This window comes from Lissotriton helveticus, chromosome 7, assembly GCF_964261635.1.
Source record: "Lissotriton helveticus chromosome 7, aLisHel1.1, whole genome shotgun sequence".
Classification (NCBI taxonomy): Eukaryota; Metazoa; Chordata; class Amphibia; order Caudata; family Salamandridae; genus Lissotriton; species Lissotriton helveticus.
This window is the reverse complement of record NC_136068.1, coordinates 1,706,833,513-1,706,850,638: the sequence shown is the minus strand read 5'-3', so window position 1 is coordinate 1,706,850,638 and position 17,126 is coordinate 1,706,833,513. Positions and strand designations below refer to the sequence as shown.

At 42.3% G+C, this 17,126-nt stretch overlaps 1 protein-coding gene across 1 annotated transcript in view; it reads left to right on the top strand.

Annotated features, from left to right (window-relative positions):
* Positions 1-17,126, top strand: part of LOC144769652 (IgGFc-binding protein-like) — a 620,904-nt gene that overhangs the window by 327,571 nt on the left and 276,207 nt on the right. The window contains exon 12 of the mRNA XM_078653827.1: positions 12,138-12,717. Within this exon, the coding sequence (XP_078509953.1) occupies positions 12,138-12,717 (580 nt within the window). The remainder of the gene's footprint in view (positions 1-12,137; positions 12,718-17,126) is intronic.

The window sequence follows — 17,126 nt, the reverse complement described above, 5'->3', positions numbered from 1 at the left end:
AATCTTCATTAATATACTTTCAGTGGATTTACTTTAAGGAATATCTTGCTAATATATCTGGAGATATATTTAACTTGAAGAAACTTTCATCCTTAAATAGCAAATCTCAGGATTAAACTTACAACTAAACCTTAAATAGAATATCCTGAGTGAGCTGACTGTAGAATGACTCTTCATTAGGTGCTGCACATTTTCTGTGATTTCTGTTGTGAAAGAAGCATTTTGGCTATCCTATTCGAACAGCATCTCATTTGAACTAGTGGACATTTTTTCATTCGTTTGCTATTTAAAAATCATCAACAAGTGCCTGTTGTGATTGGCGAACTGTGTCATGTGCTTCATATTTACAACCAATGAACTCTCTTACCTCATCACTGTAACGGCGGGCTTCGGCCGCATTATACGAGCGGCGCTGTGGCGTTTACTCTAACGACATCTTGACTGCATCATTTGAGTGGCGCATTGTGTGCGTTCGCGTGCAGACTTGTGTCTCCTAGCACTGCACGCTCCAGTCTTCAGGGGGAACATCCATTACGACGCGGTTGTTACACCGCGCTACCATTACAACGCGGGCAATACAACACAAGTCGTTACCACGCTGGAGGGCGCTCTAGGCTAAGGAATAGTAGATTTACTATTCCAACACCTTTCCTACTGTACGTAGGCTGGTGTTGGAATAGTAAATCGTACTATTCCTAAGTCCAGCACCCTACAGCGCAAGTCGTGGTAACGACTTGCGTTGTAAAGCCCGCATTGTAATGGTAGTGTGGTGTAACAACCGCGTTGTATTGACATACAACCGTCTTCAGAGAAGCAACTACATGCCCCGATTCTCCAGCCTTCACAGAAGCAGATTTGTGACATATATTAGAAACAAACGTCATCGTGCAAGGTCACGCTACGTGACCCTGCGCGCCTCCATTTTGTTACACGTCTGTTCATTGGCAGCAAGTATCTCTTGTCGGAACAAGAGAGGATTTACACTACTCACGATTTAAAGGTTTTTTTCCTTATTCAACTCCATGGTACTTTGATTCTTCAAATTTCTTTCAGTATTCTTCAGTGATGTGCACACTGTACATCAACATGAACATAATTACTTCACGGTGATGTGCACACCCTTCGTAGCTTACGCACATCTATTTATTATTACCACTTCACGGTGATGTGCACACCTTCTTGTAATTGATCTAATTTATTTACATGCTTTACTATTCTTTTGTAGAAATATTTACGGTTAACTTAGTGTTACTCAAATTCAATTTTGCACTCATCATGGCATCTCAAAGTAGCTTAAACACTACTGTCGCATTTTTACAAAGACCAGGTGAACCCTTAATTAAATGGTCTGACTGGAAGGTTTATTTTTTAAAGTACATTGAGCACTGGAGGAAGATATTGATGAAGCATTTACGCAATCTAGAAAAAAGAAAATGCTTCTTCACAGTCTTGGTCCTGAGGGCAGTAGAGTTTTTAACCAAATGGAAAAGAAAGTAAGATCAGATAGCAATGCTAACGTGTTTCTTGATGATCTTGAGGATTTGGATTCATATTATCACCCTCCCGTATGTGTGGGTATTAGTAGGTATGACTGTTTCAAAATAAAACAAGGGAAAACAGAGCCTGTAGAAGATTATGTAGCCTCTTTAAAGAAGTTAGCCATCAATTGTGATTTTAGTACACTTCATGACAGTTTCATTAGAGATCAATTGGTGATGCATTCCAATAATTCATCTATTCAAGATAAATTATGGACTTGTGGGGACGCTCCCCTTAATGACATTTTTGCTATTGTAAGAAAAGCAGAAATGTCTAAAAGTTGTGTGAAAGTCGCACTTAAAGATAATAAAGAAGGTTTAACAGTCAGTAAAGTCTCTCACAGTAATACAAAGAAAAATGCTAAACGTTCATTATTTGATGTCAGGAAAAATTCTAATGTTCCCAACAAACTTAAAGCTAACAAGATTCCCAATTGTTATAGATGTGGATATAACGGTCATTATGCTAATGACGCAAAATGTCCAGCAATAAAATATAAATGCACGTACTGTGGTAAAATCGGTAATTTCACTAAAGCATGCAGAGTAAGATTAAATAAGGAAAAAAGTCAGTTGGGTGTATTAATGATAGTATCACAGAAGCACATGATAATTCTAATTCTTCTAGTGATGAAGGGATTTTGTGCTTTATCGACAATTGTGATTCCAATGACATTGTGTCAAACGTCAACACCAAATCAAAAAAGAAAACTACTTACGACATTAGGATTCGGGGGATCCTTATACATATTGTACCAGATTCAGGTTCCCCGTACACTATTATTCAACGTGACGTTTCGAATGAACTTTTTGCTGAAACCTTAAACAAAAACGTATTACTCCCTGACATACAGCCAGTTACGTTTCCTGGTGAAAAAATCCCCATGGTTGGATTTGTAGAAGAAACCCTTGAATTTAAGGGTAGGGAAGCTTTGGGCAAACTTTATGTGGCAAAGGTTGGTCCTTCTGTTCTGGGATGGATAGACCAGGGCGCACTTGGGATCATCCTTAATCCTAAGTATGATAACCAAGTAATGATCTTGGAACAAGGAGATACAACATTTTTATGGATAAAATTGTTCAACAATTTCCCACAATTTTTTCAGGTGAGGTCGGCAAATCAGTTGGATTTTCACACAAAATTGTACTTAAGAACGATGCTCTTCCAGTCACCCATGAAGCTAGAAACATTCCCATAAGTGTAAAAGAAGCTGTTATGAATGAATTAGATATTTTGGGAAAAAAAGGTGTGATTGAGCCCATAGAGAGCGCAGAATGGTTGGCCCCATCGGTCATTGCGAGGAAATCAGACGGCCGTCTTCGTCTGTGTGTGGACTTGAAGGACCTAAACAAGAACATTTTAATAGTTAAGTTTCCTTTGCCCAGGATAGACTCAAACGAAAGGTATAAAATGGTTTTCGACTATCGACCTAACATCTGCCTACCACCAGACACCCTTGCATGATTCCAGCAAAAATGTGACTGCCTTCATTACACCATTTGGATGTTATCACTTCATCAGAATGCCCTTCGGATTAGCGTCTGCGGCAGCAGTTTTTCTACGTCTTATGCACAAATTGATCATGATCGTAAATGGAGTCACTTATTTTCAAGATGACATTTTAATCATGGGCCGGGACAAAGAAGAGCATAATGACAGACTCAATAAAGTATTAAGAATCCTGGGTGAGAAGGGCCTAACAGCTGAAATTAAGAAACGTAGATTTGGCATATTCAGTTACATACTTGGGACACGAAGTGAGTGGGGATAGTGTAGCGCCTAGAAGAAATTAATTAGTGCCATTGAAAATGCCCCCATTCCTAAATCCAAAATTTGTACAAAACTTTGCCAACTAAACCTTCAACCTTAGACAGTTTCTCAAAGTTAGACAGGAGTTCCAGTGGAGCGATGATCTTCAAAGTGATAAGATAAGGAATGAACTTGTATCTGCTCTTCCTTTACAAGCTTTTGACAGTACAGCGCATAGTATAATCACCACCGATGCTAGTGGGAAAAGGTTTGGGTGCAGTCCTGTCCCAAGTTGATGTCATGGGTTCTGAAATAACTATTGGGTTTGCATCTCTTTCTCTCACCTCTTCTGTAGAGAAATACTCTGTTATAGAGAAAGAGATGCTAGCTACAGTCTGGGCCATGGAAAAGTTTAGGCAGTTCATTTGGGGTACTAGATTTACCTTGCGCACTGACCACAAACCTCTACTTAAAATATTTACACCTGATGGTATACTAAAGGCCACTCCCAGGTTAGCTAGGCCGAGTCTTAAACTATTGGAATTTACGTATGAGGTTGAATACCTACCAGGGAAGAGCAACCAGGTTGCAGATTATCTGAGTAGGTCTCCTTTACCTGTTCAAGACAATCTTTTTGATTTGTGTAAAGATTATAATGTAGCCATTTTTCATGAGGTTGGTGGGAACACTGTAAATACCATCTCAAAAGAAGAATGTGATGAAGAATGTAGGGAGGATACAACTTTAAATGTTGTTGCCACACATGTTATCAATGGTTGGCCTAACAAATCGAATTTACATGAAGACCTAAAACCGTCCTGGGAAATCAAGGAGGAGCTATGTATTGATGATTTTAACCATTTATGTAGGGGTGAAAGAGTGGTCGTACCTTCAAATTTACGTGTCAGAATTTTATCCATTAATCATGAAGGCCATTTAGGAATAATTAAACTTAAATCTAGAATTAAAATGTCCTTTTGGTGGCCTGGCTTAGATAAAAATATTGAAAGATTTGTCCAGCAATGCTCCACTTGTGCTAATGCTGACAAAGGTCAACGAGTATTCAAACCTTCTCCTGGGTTTAGACAAAGTCTTGAGGATCCTTGGGAAGATTTGAGCATAAACTGGCTGGGTCCCATTGAAGATAATCATGTTTATGTGAAATGTATCTTAGTGGTCATCGACAACTACTCTAAATGGCCTGAGATTAAGATTACAGAGAAAAGTGACTCAAAAGAAGTTGTATTGTTTTTAGAAGAGCTATTTTTACGTGAAGGTATTCCTAGACACATTCTGAGTGACAATGGACCATAATTCATATCTAATAATTTTCTTCAATTTTTAAAAAGAAATGGTATTATTGAAAGAAAAACCCCAGTTTACCATCCATTTGGTAATGGAATTGTTGAAAGATTCAACAGGGTCATTATGGGAAGCATACAGGCAGCCATTAGTGCAGGGAAGAACTGGGAGAAAGAATTGTACAGTACTATTTTGGGATATAGAATCACTCCCACTTGCACAAGTTATAGCCTGTTTAGAATTCTTAGAGGTAGAGAGAACCCTTGACAAAAAATAATGTTGCTTTGAATAGTAAAAAAGTGTGTGGAAAATGGTCTCTTGATTTAGTTTGTTCCAAATTACGCAAGATTCACGAATCTTACATAAACAATTTTGAAAAAAAAACATACCACCAATGAAGCTGATCTGCAGATTGGTGATTGGGTAAAAATAAAACTAGGTTCTAAAGTCAGGAAAGGTCATAGCAAATCCACATCTCCATTACAAGTGATGGAGTTATACTCCAAATCCGCTAAACTAAGTGATAATAAAGTTTGGCATCACAACAGAATTGCAAATGGATTGGATGTGGGATGAGGTCATCAATTTTGAGAAAGCACCTCATAATAGTGACTCACATGCCAGTGTGTCCTTACCTTTGGAACAAGCCATGTGTAGCAAATTTAAGACCACACGCGCAGGCAGGTCAGTGAGAGTTCCAACAAAATTCAAGAGTTCTGTAATGTAAATTTTAAGAAATTAATGGTGTCAAGAGGAAGTGGGGTGGTGTTATTATTACACTTACACTTCTTGTTGTTCTTATTACTTTAGATTATTCTTTTATAGTTCTTAGTAATTTATGTACTTGTTGTTCTTCTTACTTTAGATTATTCCTTTATACTGCTTAGTAATGTATGTACCAGTACTGTATTCTTTGTTTTTATTTTTTAAATTGTAAAGAGAGAAGATGTAGTATATTGGCTGCAGTGCATACATCCAGCTCCATGGCAACTGGGTGATGCTCTGTGGTAGGATTCCAGAATTGTAGGATGAGTTAGTCAGTTGAAGGAGAGAAGATGAAGATGTGAGATGGGCCTGCATGTTCACCAATAAAGAAGTTACCTTTTAATCTTGATTGGACTATCTTTACATTGTTAAGGGGCTTAACACTGCTAAGCCATGTTAAGTGGCTTCACACTGCCTTATAAATAAGGGGAGGCACAACAATTTCACTACTAACCACAACATTGTAACTCAGATCGCAGGGAACGCACCTCTCTGACCATTGTGATTGGCATTGGCAAATACTTTCTGCAAGATAAACACAGAACTCCAGTGGCCGTGGGAACACTCCTAGCCCTATGTGAAGCCTATTTAAGGACTGGATCCCACAATGGCCTTCTGAATCCCCGTCAAGGGCACCATGTGGCGGAGCACTTCCCCCAGTCCAGCCCGCCAGAGGATCCCATCCAGAAACTCCAATGATACTGTGTTGAAGGCCTTAGTAAAGTCGATTAACAGGAGGGCCAGAGAACCCTCAATGTCCTGCAATTGAGAGAGCGTGGCTTATACCTTCCTGATACAGTGATGTGTGCTCATTGGTCTGAATGGATTAGATGTGGCCCGGCATGTGACAGTCGCGTCGCCAGGACTTTCGCATCAATCTTAATGTCAATGTTAATGAAGGAGATCAGACATTAGGCCAAACACTGATCACGAGGGAGGTCCTCCTTAGGTAAGACTACAATTGTGGCACAGTCTAGCTTGGATGGAAAGGTCCCACACCTCACTGCAGCCATCTCTTGGGATCCTTAAATACAGAAAAAAATGTAATCTTAACAGCTTTGTGAGTTGCAGTATTATAGGGAAACCCCACATTCGGCAAGTAGAAAGACCAATTCCCTTGGGTAGTATTACAGTCACACCATATTTTTCTAGGCTTTGAATTTTTAGTTCTCTTTGCCCATTGGGCAGAGGTTAAAAACCAGATGAAAGAGCTTGATCAACATCCAATGCTTTATATCAACATTTCTAAAAATGTGAACAATAAAGAGCTTCTCTCTTAGAAATATTAGCATGTGACAAACCATGAAAATGAAAAATATCAGTCAAAGACATTGGCCATTTCCTTAGAAAACTGTTTGAAAAAGTGCCTGTAGTAAATGTAATGACACAAAATGTTCCTGAAGATAAAGATCTATGATAAAGTCAATCGTGATTTTATGCTGAGGTTTTGGAGCCACAGATTTGATAATTTACAAATTTAACCTGAGCATAGAAAGTTTAAGTTTAAGTTTATTAAAAGAATAGATTTTTTTTTATAAATAGACATTCAGTATACTTTCCTCCGCCATAACTGCCTTTTTAGTTCTTACATTTGCTACAGAACATCTTCATTAAAACCAGTTAAAAAGCCAAAGGTAGAAAATTCATTGCAGTTTAAAACCCTGTTATATTATGCATGTTAAAGAAAGTCCTTTGGTCACTGGATTCAGTGATGTGCTGTCTCAGGTTTCTATACTCCAGCCATGCTTGCCCATTTGTCACATCGTTCATGTTATCTCGACTTGGTGCAAGATGCATTCCTCTGCTACTGGCGAGCATTTTTAAAGTGGTTCCGCTAAGACTTTTTCGAGCACAGAAAGGGCAAATAAGGCCATATTCTCGAGCATCAGAATCAGCAGGTAGCTACCAAAAGATTGTAGTGCTAAATCCAAACTAGCTTTAATTCTTGTATGCCTGGAAACTGATCTGGAATGTTGGATTCTTCTTGATAGTTCTGTGACTCGTTAATCATTTAAAGGGCAATGCGTGGAATAACGATGCCTACCTTATTGTGAGAGTGTCATCTCAATTCCATCCCTTTCACATATGTTCACTTTTGTCAGTCACTTCATAGCCACGTCAATTGACTTCACTCACCACCCACCTTCTTGATTACAAAATGTTTTCATCTCATGCTGAAAGTCATGATCTCTAGCAGCCCCACACCTGCCGACCGTTTACTAGGGAGTCCTGGCTAGCGGTTCTTCTGCAGAACTGGCCTAAATTAATCTCAACGCAATATCTGAGCTGGGAATATTTTCCTAGACCTCTAAGTCTCCTGCGTTATACTTTTACCTCATAAATAGGGCCTGAGAGTCAATAAAGTAAGAATATACCACTCACCAAGATATGGATTTTGATAAAGGTAATTGAAAGAGTGGCCATTCTACAGCTGATGAATTTAATTGAAAACAACACTCTCCACACCCAGACTGATAGTTGGGACTAATGGATTAATGGACTCTTGCAACCAATGTGAACATCTTGGTTCGATCCTGAATGTTTTTATCGGCGGTTGATAAAATGAGGCCCATTTATTTGGGTCAAAATCCACATTTATTGTTCAGCTCAAAGCTATCTGATGGGGTGAACATGAAGTTTACAAATCCAGATAATATTTTATTTTGTGGCTACAGAGTCAGCTTGTATCCATGTCAAAGAGAAGAATTGTTTCTATCTTCTATATGAAATGACAAATGGGAAAAAGCAATCTCTACTCATTCTTTTAGACCTATAACCCACCTTCGACTTCAGTCTCCAGTACAAGGTCTCCTACATAAGAAGACAGTGCAGGACATTTAGTACACTACACTTATCTCCCTACATATATTTGCCTGCCATTATCTTTCCGGGATCCCATATGGCTCCACCATGTTTTTTTCATGTTCAACACATCGCTTATATCCCTATCTATTTGATTCTATCCTATGGCCTTACTTGGAACTTTGCAGAAAATGCACAGATCATCTCCTTCTTGCATCTGACAACTAAATGATGAAGAACTATATGGGACTGAATATTAGTGAGACTGAAACCAAAACTTATGGCATTTGCAGTAGACACTACGTGTCAAACATTTTTTTAAAGTGCTTGTATGCCCCCAGGGGCATCTTGAGGCTAGTTGAGAGGAGAACGAATAAAACAGCAGAGTTATTGGGAAATGAAAAGCCAAGTCTTGAGAGCCTTCCCAAAGTCCAAAAGACTGGGTTGAGCTTTAATGTGCCTCGGAAGTCTTCGAGGGTTCTAATTTGAAACTTCTACCTCCCCAGTTAGCAGGTTCAAATCTGGGGACTGAGACAAGTCAAGTCCCTTGATCCATGGTTGGCTCCCATCTATGGTTCTCATGCACTATCACCTACGTTTGGTACATAGGTCACTCTCCAGCCCATCCTAATCAGACTCCAGCATACAATTAGATCTGACAAGGCAACTGTACTGTTGGAACCGGGGATCTCTAGTTGGCAGAGGTAGGTAATACTGTCCAAATAGGTACCCTTGCTTCTAGTCAGGGTAAGGAGGATACACTCTTTAGATAACCCCTGCTCACCCCCTTGGTTGCTTGGCACCAGCAGTCAAGGCTTATCAAAGGCAATGTGTAAAGTATTTGTACCAACACTCACAGTAACACAGTAAAAACACCACAAACTGACTCCACAACAGTTTAGAAAAATAAAGGTATTTAATCTAAACTACACAAGACCAAAACGACAAAAATCCAACCTACACAGTTCAAGAATATGGTTTCAAAAGTGTTCTTAAGGTTGCGATAAAATAATCCACAGTTGCGTGAAAAGTTCACAGTTGCATCACGTTTAACCAACAGTACCTTTAAATGCGACAAAGTTCCAAAACAGAAACAGGTGCGGTGGAAAACAAGCAATGCGTCACTCCTGAGACCCTGGGGAGGCGATGCAACAGCCCTGCTGGATGTAGTGGGCGTGGTGCGGTGACTCCAGTCTGTATGGGGAGGGATGCGATACCTTGTATGGATTCCGGTGCGGAGGTTCCGTAGGGAAAAAGTTTGCAAAGGCACGATGCGATGATCTTTGGGGGCTGCGACGATCTCCGGGGCGACGATGCGTGGACCAACGGTGATCTTCCTCTTGCAGCTCCTCGATGCGATGGCTCTTCGCCGACACTCGTAGCGACGTGATTCGATCCGCAAGCAAGCGGTGCAACGATCTCACCCCTCGACGACAGGCTCTGCGACGACACTCGCAGCAATGGTAATCTTCCCACATCGGTCTGGTGCGTCCCACAAACGAAGGATGCAATGACTTTGGCAACGGCAACAGGCGCTACGACGATCTTGGCCTTCGTAGCGGCGGGAATTTCCTTGCACTGACAGGGATGCGCTCCGCAAGCGAGCGATGCGACAAAACTTGCAGAAAATCTTTAAAAGCTTGCTTTCCAGCTTCCCAACACAGGTACAACTTCTAAAGGCACCACAACTGGCCCAAGCGCTCTAGGAAGGACAGAACTCTCTCAGCAGAGTTCAGGGAAGCTGGGGGTGAAGTCCTTTTGTTCCTGGGACTTCTTAACAGGGAGCCAGCTCTTCTCAGGCACTTGGAAATTCCTTCAAGCAAGGGGACACAGCACCAAAAGCAAAGTCCTTCCCCTCTCCTTGGCAGCAAAGCAACAGAAGGTCAGTCCAGCAGAGCAACAGCAGGACCGTCTTCCTTCAGTTTCAGCTTTCTCCTTGGCAGAGGTTCCTTCTTGATTCCAAGATGATCTAATTTTCTGTAGTCAGGGGTCCTGTACTTATACCCCTAAAAGTCTTTGACCCTTTGTGCAGGAGGGCTCTCAGCCCGGTCTGAACCTGTTCTGAGTGTTCCTTGAGCACTTTGTTTTCCTGGCCTCTCCTTTCAAAGAGAGGGTCAGAGTCATCAGCCGCCCAGCAGGAGGTGGAGCCAGCATTGTGGAAGGCAGGCACAGCCCTATGCAGGCCCAGGTGCTACCCCCTCCCACCACTCTAGATGCAGATGGAGGTATTCAGCCCAGGGATGGCCCACTCAGCCTTTGGGAGCCACCCAGCCCCTGTCACTCACAAACCAGACAGTCAATTCACAAACAGGCCAAGGCAAACAGAAAGGTCAGACAAGAGAACAGCAAATCTCTAAAAGTGCTGTTCTCAAAGAAAGGATTTAAAAACAACCTTTCCTAAAAGATGTGTTATTACATTCTGACTTCAGGGATACCAGACTTTTATGTCCCATCTTGCTCCTATAGGAAGATATGCTGGAAGCCACTGTAGCCAGCATTCCCCATGATAGCCTATGGGGCAAGATAGCCGTTCAATAGTGAAAAACGAAAATTGCTGTAATTCACTACCAGAGTATGTCACCTGCACTAGTACATGCTCTACGGGAAACATCCTTTACAACGCAACTTTTACCACGCAGTGCCTTTACTACACAACTTTTACAACGCAAACAATTACAACGCATTGCGCTGGGGGGCGCTCTAGGATAGGGAATACGTTTAATTTACTATCCAACACCTTCCCTAGTGTCCACAGGGACTGGAGTTGGAATAGTAAATTAAACTATTCACTATCCAGCACCCCAAAGCGATATGCGTTGTAAAGGTTTGCGTTGTAAAAACCGCGTTGTAAAGGCATGCGTGGTAAAAGCATGCGTTGTAATGTCATACATCCATGCTCTACCTTTCACATACACTGCACCCTGCCCAAGGGGGTACCTTTGGCCTTCCTTAAGGGTGACCAATGTGTACAGAAAGGGAAGGGTTAGGCCTGGCCAGTGGCGATACTGACCAGGAGGACATGGCAGTTCACAGACTGCACACAGGCACTGCGTTGGCAGGCCTGAGACACCATTTTAGGGCTACTCATGTGGGTGGCACAATCAGTGCTGCAGGCCCACTAGTAGCATGTATTATCACCAGCCCGGGTACACTAAGTGCACTTTACTAGGGACTTCTTGGTGACACAAATATGCCAATAATGGATAACCAATCACAATAACAATTTACACAGGGAGCACTTGCACTTTGACACTGAACAGCAGTGTCAAAGTGCCCAAAGCATCTAAACCAGCAACAACGAAATCCCGCACAGCATCAAAAATACAGGAGGTAGAGGCAAAAAGATAGGGGGAAACCACGCCAAAGATGCCAGGTCTAACAGGTACTATGATATCAAACCAGTGTCAGCTGAACACTAAAGAAAAAAAACAGATAATACAGATAAAAAGCCTTATATTATATACGCTTGTGTGTGTGTGTTTGTGGATACCAATTTTATACACATTGCTAAAAAAATTGGGAAAAATGCCTTTGCAGAAAAATATCCAGAAGCTCAGTGAATGGGGTGTGCTCCCTGAGGTCTAATAGTCTACTGACTAGATGCACTTGGGAGCGAATGGGCGACCAATATTTTACTGAATACAGGGGGAAGAAGATGTATGAAATGTATGAAAATGAAACGCCAGTTCTGACTCTCTACCATAGCCTCGAGTAGCAGTATTAGAGAGAATGCTCAATGGAGTTACCATATAATATTGCATGAGTTACTAACTAGCCAGTAGCTCTTAGTACAAAAAGGGCAGTGTCATGTAGGGATCTCCTTTAGAAGTAACAGGAAGGAAAATCCATTCTTGGGTGGTGAAGTGATTGAACTAGAAAGAGTGAATGTCATGGGAGAACAGGGTTTTAAATATGAATAAGACAAAGGGTAAAGCAAGATACATCTAGATACATATCCATTTGCTCTCTTTCTATTACAGGTGAATGGCATTGCTACAGGCCTGCCTGTGGTCTTAGGTGGAGGCAGGCTGAGGGCCTACCAGAGTGGGATGAGTGTGGCTCTGAACACAGACTTCGGCCTCAGACTCTTCTACGATTGGGACTCAAATCTGTACATCAGCCTCTCCAGTAGTTATCATGGTGCAGTCTGCGGTCTCTGTGGAAACTTCAATGACCAGACAGAAGATGACATGACAACCCCAAGTGGCAGCCTTGCCACCTCCATCCTAGACTGGACTCGCAGTTGGAAGGCGCCTGATGCTGATCCCCTTTGCACGGACTATTGCTCAGACCCAGGAAACTGCCCATCCTTCGATGGGACCAATACAGGGCCATACGGTGGTCCTCAGTACTGTGGCATAATCATTCAAATAGGGGATGGACCTTTCAGAGACTGCCATGCCATAGTCCTCCCTGATGACTTCTTTAAAAGTTGCGTTTATGATGTCGTCATGAATGGGGGAGCAAAGCAGTTCCTATGCAAAGCTCTTCAAACGTATGCAGCCACTTGCCGGAAGAAGGATGCCACGGTGTATGATTGGCGGACACTGGCTGGATGTCGTAAGTAGTTTTCAATCTGTTTGTACTTCAAACTTTACACAATCACAGAACATTCTAATAGACTTGCCTTTATTTTTGTGCGAGCTAAGGTCAGAGGTCCAGAACAAGCTCTTACATTCCTGTGTGAGTGACAGTCCACGGTCGCTGTCTCCTTTTCGTCATGGTACCCATTAATGTGAAGAGGAAGGACATGGTTCATGGTTTGTGTATTGTTTTTTCCATTGTTTGCTTGCTGAAATAGAGTGCTGAGGGGTATCCTGGGTTGAATTTTGTCTTGTGATGATCAAGGTTAGTGGTTGGATGTGTGTGAAGACTTATGAATCACTGAGCAGGTATGTACTAACTGCAATAGTTTTATTTGTGCAATTTTATATAGCGCGAACTTTACCCGAAGGTGTCAGAGCGCTTTACATAGGATCCAGTTGAAAACATAAGGACTGACGGTTACATGCGTAAAAAGATTGCAAATTATTGCATTACATAAGAACCAGTTGAAAGCATACGGACTTAGGATTACATGCGTTACAAAAAAGGTACAAACAGAAAAAATTGCAAATGTACAAGAGATAAAATCACACAAGGAGGAGATACAAATGGATATACTCTAGGCCTATACTAGTAATATCTCTATCAACATAGGGAGGGGATATACTCTAAAAGTCACATAGGAGACTAGTCGTTAGAGTTATCTCTATATACATAGGGAAGGGATACACATGGATATACTCTAAGAGTCACATAGGAGACTAGTCGTTAGAGTTATCTCTATATACATAGGGAAGGGATACACATGGATATACTCTAACAGTCACATAGTAGACTAGTCGTTAGAGTTATCTCTATATACATAGATAAGGGATATGACTGGATATACTCTAACAGTCACATAGGAGACTAGTCGTTAAAGTTATCTCTATATACATAGGGAAGGGATACACATGGATATACTCTAACAGTCACATAGGAGACTAGTCATTAGAGTTATCTCTATATACATAGGGAAGGGATACACATGGATATACTCTAAGAGTCACATAGGAGACTAGTCGTTAGAGTTATCTCTATATACATAGGGAAGGGATATGACTGGATATACTCTAAGAGTCACATAGGAATGGTGGATATCGTCACCACGAGCTTCAATATATATATCGTCATGGTACTTATATGTGGAGTTCTATATAGTAACACTTTGCTTACCTGATATTTTTTCCCCTCAATATTCTTAACACACTTTTTTGTCTCACTATATTTTTGTTTCCGATATTCTGTCTGAACACCCCTTGCTTCTCAACCCACCCCAAAAAAACAAAGAACCCTGGCACGCTCTTTCTCGGGCAATGCCCCAAAAATCTGGAACTCACTCCCAGTATATACCATGACTAACCCTTCATGAGCTCTAGGAATCAGCTAAAGGATCTCCTCCTCAATCGCCATCTTTACCCTCATGTCAACACTCGCCCAGCGCTATAGGCATTCTATACATCGATATGTTTGTACTAAAAATATATATTTTTCTCTTGGTCAATCCCTGGTTCGACCCTCAACGCTCTGTCTTCTTGAACTGATTGTTGACTGTTATCGACTTTAAAAATGTTGTAAAGTGCTCTGATACTGTCGGGTCTTCCCACTGCTACATAACATTCTTTAAACATTTTAAATAATTTGCTCGTTTTGTGCTCGAGGATCTGATGACCTGGAGGGTATGAGCCAGGCCTCTGTCTCGAGCGTTGCTCCGCCTAAAGAGCTCTCTCCCCTCGGGCGCTCAACGGGGGCTGATGAACGATAACCATGCGGGGCCCGTCATTGTCTGCATCCGTGAGCGGGGCCCGGAGCACAGCTCGAACCATCCCTTGAGACGGGACAGGAGCAGGAGGCAGGCTACGGGCTATACCCCTCCAGGCCACCAGGTGTCAGCAGCAGATCTATTAATGGCCCACAGAGGGAAGGTATTTATTTATTTATTTATTTATTTATGCAGTTTTATATAGCGCGGACTTTACCCGAAGGTGTCAGAGCGCTTCACAAAAGGAACAGACATGGAACATAATGAGAAACCTTACAAAAGCATACGTTACGTTACAAAAATAATAGTGACATTTGTGATCAAACAATATACATGAGGTATTAAAAATTTTGAGCAACCAAAAACACATGAGGTAGTAAAGATAATAATGACAATTGTGAGCAAACAGAATACATGAGGTAGTAAAAATTGTGAGCAACCAAAAATACATGCGGTAGTAAAGGTAACAGAGACAGTTGTGAGCAAACAGCATACATGGGGTAGTGAAAGTTGTGAGCAGCCAAAAATACATGAGGTAGTAAAGTGACAAGTGTGCGGTTACAAGAGAGAACAAAGTATCATTTTAGGTGTAATACTGCAAAAGGTGCTAGACACTCAGGCACACGAACAAGCGTTATGTAGGCAGGGTGGCACTTGTGCAAGTATCAAAGATAAAAACATGTGAGAGGTAGCAAACCGTGTGATACAGGGGCAAAGTGGTGTGTGCATGTTACACAAGGGCACCAGACACCGGTACATGGAAAAAAACTCCAAAGAGGCAGACACTCCAACCCCAGGAATACCCTGGGAAGGCACTTCCATGGGCATGGAAAATAACAGTAGTGGGACGTCTTCCTCCAAATACCAAGAGGACGTGAATCACTTTTGGAGGTGTCTCTGGAGGAGGAGAACTTTGAGGTCCCTTTTGAAAGCCTGGGAGGAGGCAGTGGTCCGGAGCTGAGGCGGGAGTGAGTTCCAGATTCTCACTGCGTTGCCTGAAAAGGATTGGGCCATTGTTCTTTCCTTCTTGAAAGTGGGAGGTTCAAGTAGAAGATTCTCCGCATTGCGTGAGGGTCTAGAGCCTCCAGAGAGTTTCAGTTTATTCGCCAGGTAGCGAGGAGAGGAGGAGTGCAAGGCTTTGTGGGTGATGCAGGCGGTCTTGTAGATAGCTCTAGCCTCGAAGGGGAGCCAGCGAAGGGTGGATAACATCGGTGTGATATGATCGCTTCTTTTGGCCCCATAGATGAAGCGAGCTGCTGAATGGAAAACAGACTTAAGTGGGGACAGGTGGGATTTGGGGAGGCCGGTAAGAAGAGAATTGCAGTAGTCTAATCTGGAGAGGACCAGCGATTGCACCAGTTCATTGCATAGTTCGGCTATGCTTTCGATATTGGTGGTCTGTATTTTAGAGTGGGTGTATGAAAGGTTTTATTAGGGTATGAGGAGCTGCATCAGATGATCACGTGGATGATGTCATCACTGAGCATGTCATGAGTGATGTAAAATGAGACGTCATCAGCAGTGCATTGCAGGGGCGCCGGTTATAGTTAGGTCTACTAACTATAACCGCCGAATCTCTATGGTTTTGTACAAGCGAAATCTCCAACTAACTATAACGTCCCTGAAACCTATGGTTTTTTCAGTGAATATATATATATATATAAATATTATATCCACCAGGCTTCCTCCTGGTAAGAACAAGGTGCGAGACAGCTCTGGGATAGGCGTCAAACTAACTTTAATGATTTTGGCGCTCTGTCTGCAAAAACCTCGAAACGCAGAGCAGATGTGTTTCACTTAATTAGCTTCATCAGTGCCCGTTTCAAAGGTTAAAACAATGTCCTGGGGGTCTGATGGAATATAGCTGTTACTATAACCACTCCCAGTCAGGTGATTACTTGCCCCTCCTCTGCTTCTGAGGTTGCAGGACATCTTGCCCTCCACTCCCCAGGTCGCTGTATGCTAGGCGTTGAAGTCCTCCTTGAGTGCCCATACAGTGAGAGGCCTCTCAGGCATCATGTGATACCCCAATCCTTGTTGGCTGGTAAACCCCACTCCTGCGCAGTTACCTCGGGGGTGTACAAGTCAGTTTGTCTCCCTTGTCTCCCTTTTCAGGTTCTAAATTCTCCCTCCTCTCTCCCCATGTGCCAATAACCTCCTATAGGAAATGCATAGCAAACGGAGGGCAACGCGTTGTAGACAATACTTCAACCAAGGCTGCAGGTGTCCCGTGTAGCTCCATACCGAGAGGGTGTCTCATTAGGCCAGCACCTGCAAGCTGGCTAACACAACCACCAGGTTTCCTCAAGGTAAGGACAAAGTGCAAGACAGCTCCAGGATAGGCTTCAATCTGACTTTAATGATTTTGGTGCTCTGTAGGCAACAACCTTGAAACGCACGGCAGACGCATTTTGCTTAATTAGCATAATCAGTGCCAGTTTCATAGGTTAAAACAATGTCCTGGGGGTCTGATGGAATATAGCTGTTACTGTGGCCACTCCCAGTCAGGTGATTACTTGCCCTCCTCCGCTTCCGAGGTTGCAGGACATCTTGTGCTCCACTCCCTAGGCTGCTGAATGCTGGAAGTTGAAGTCCTCCATGAGTGCCCATACAGTGAGAGGCC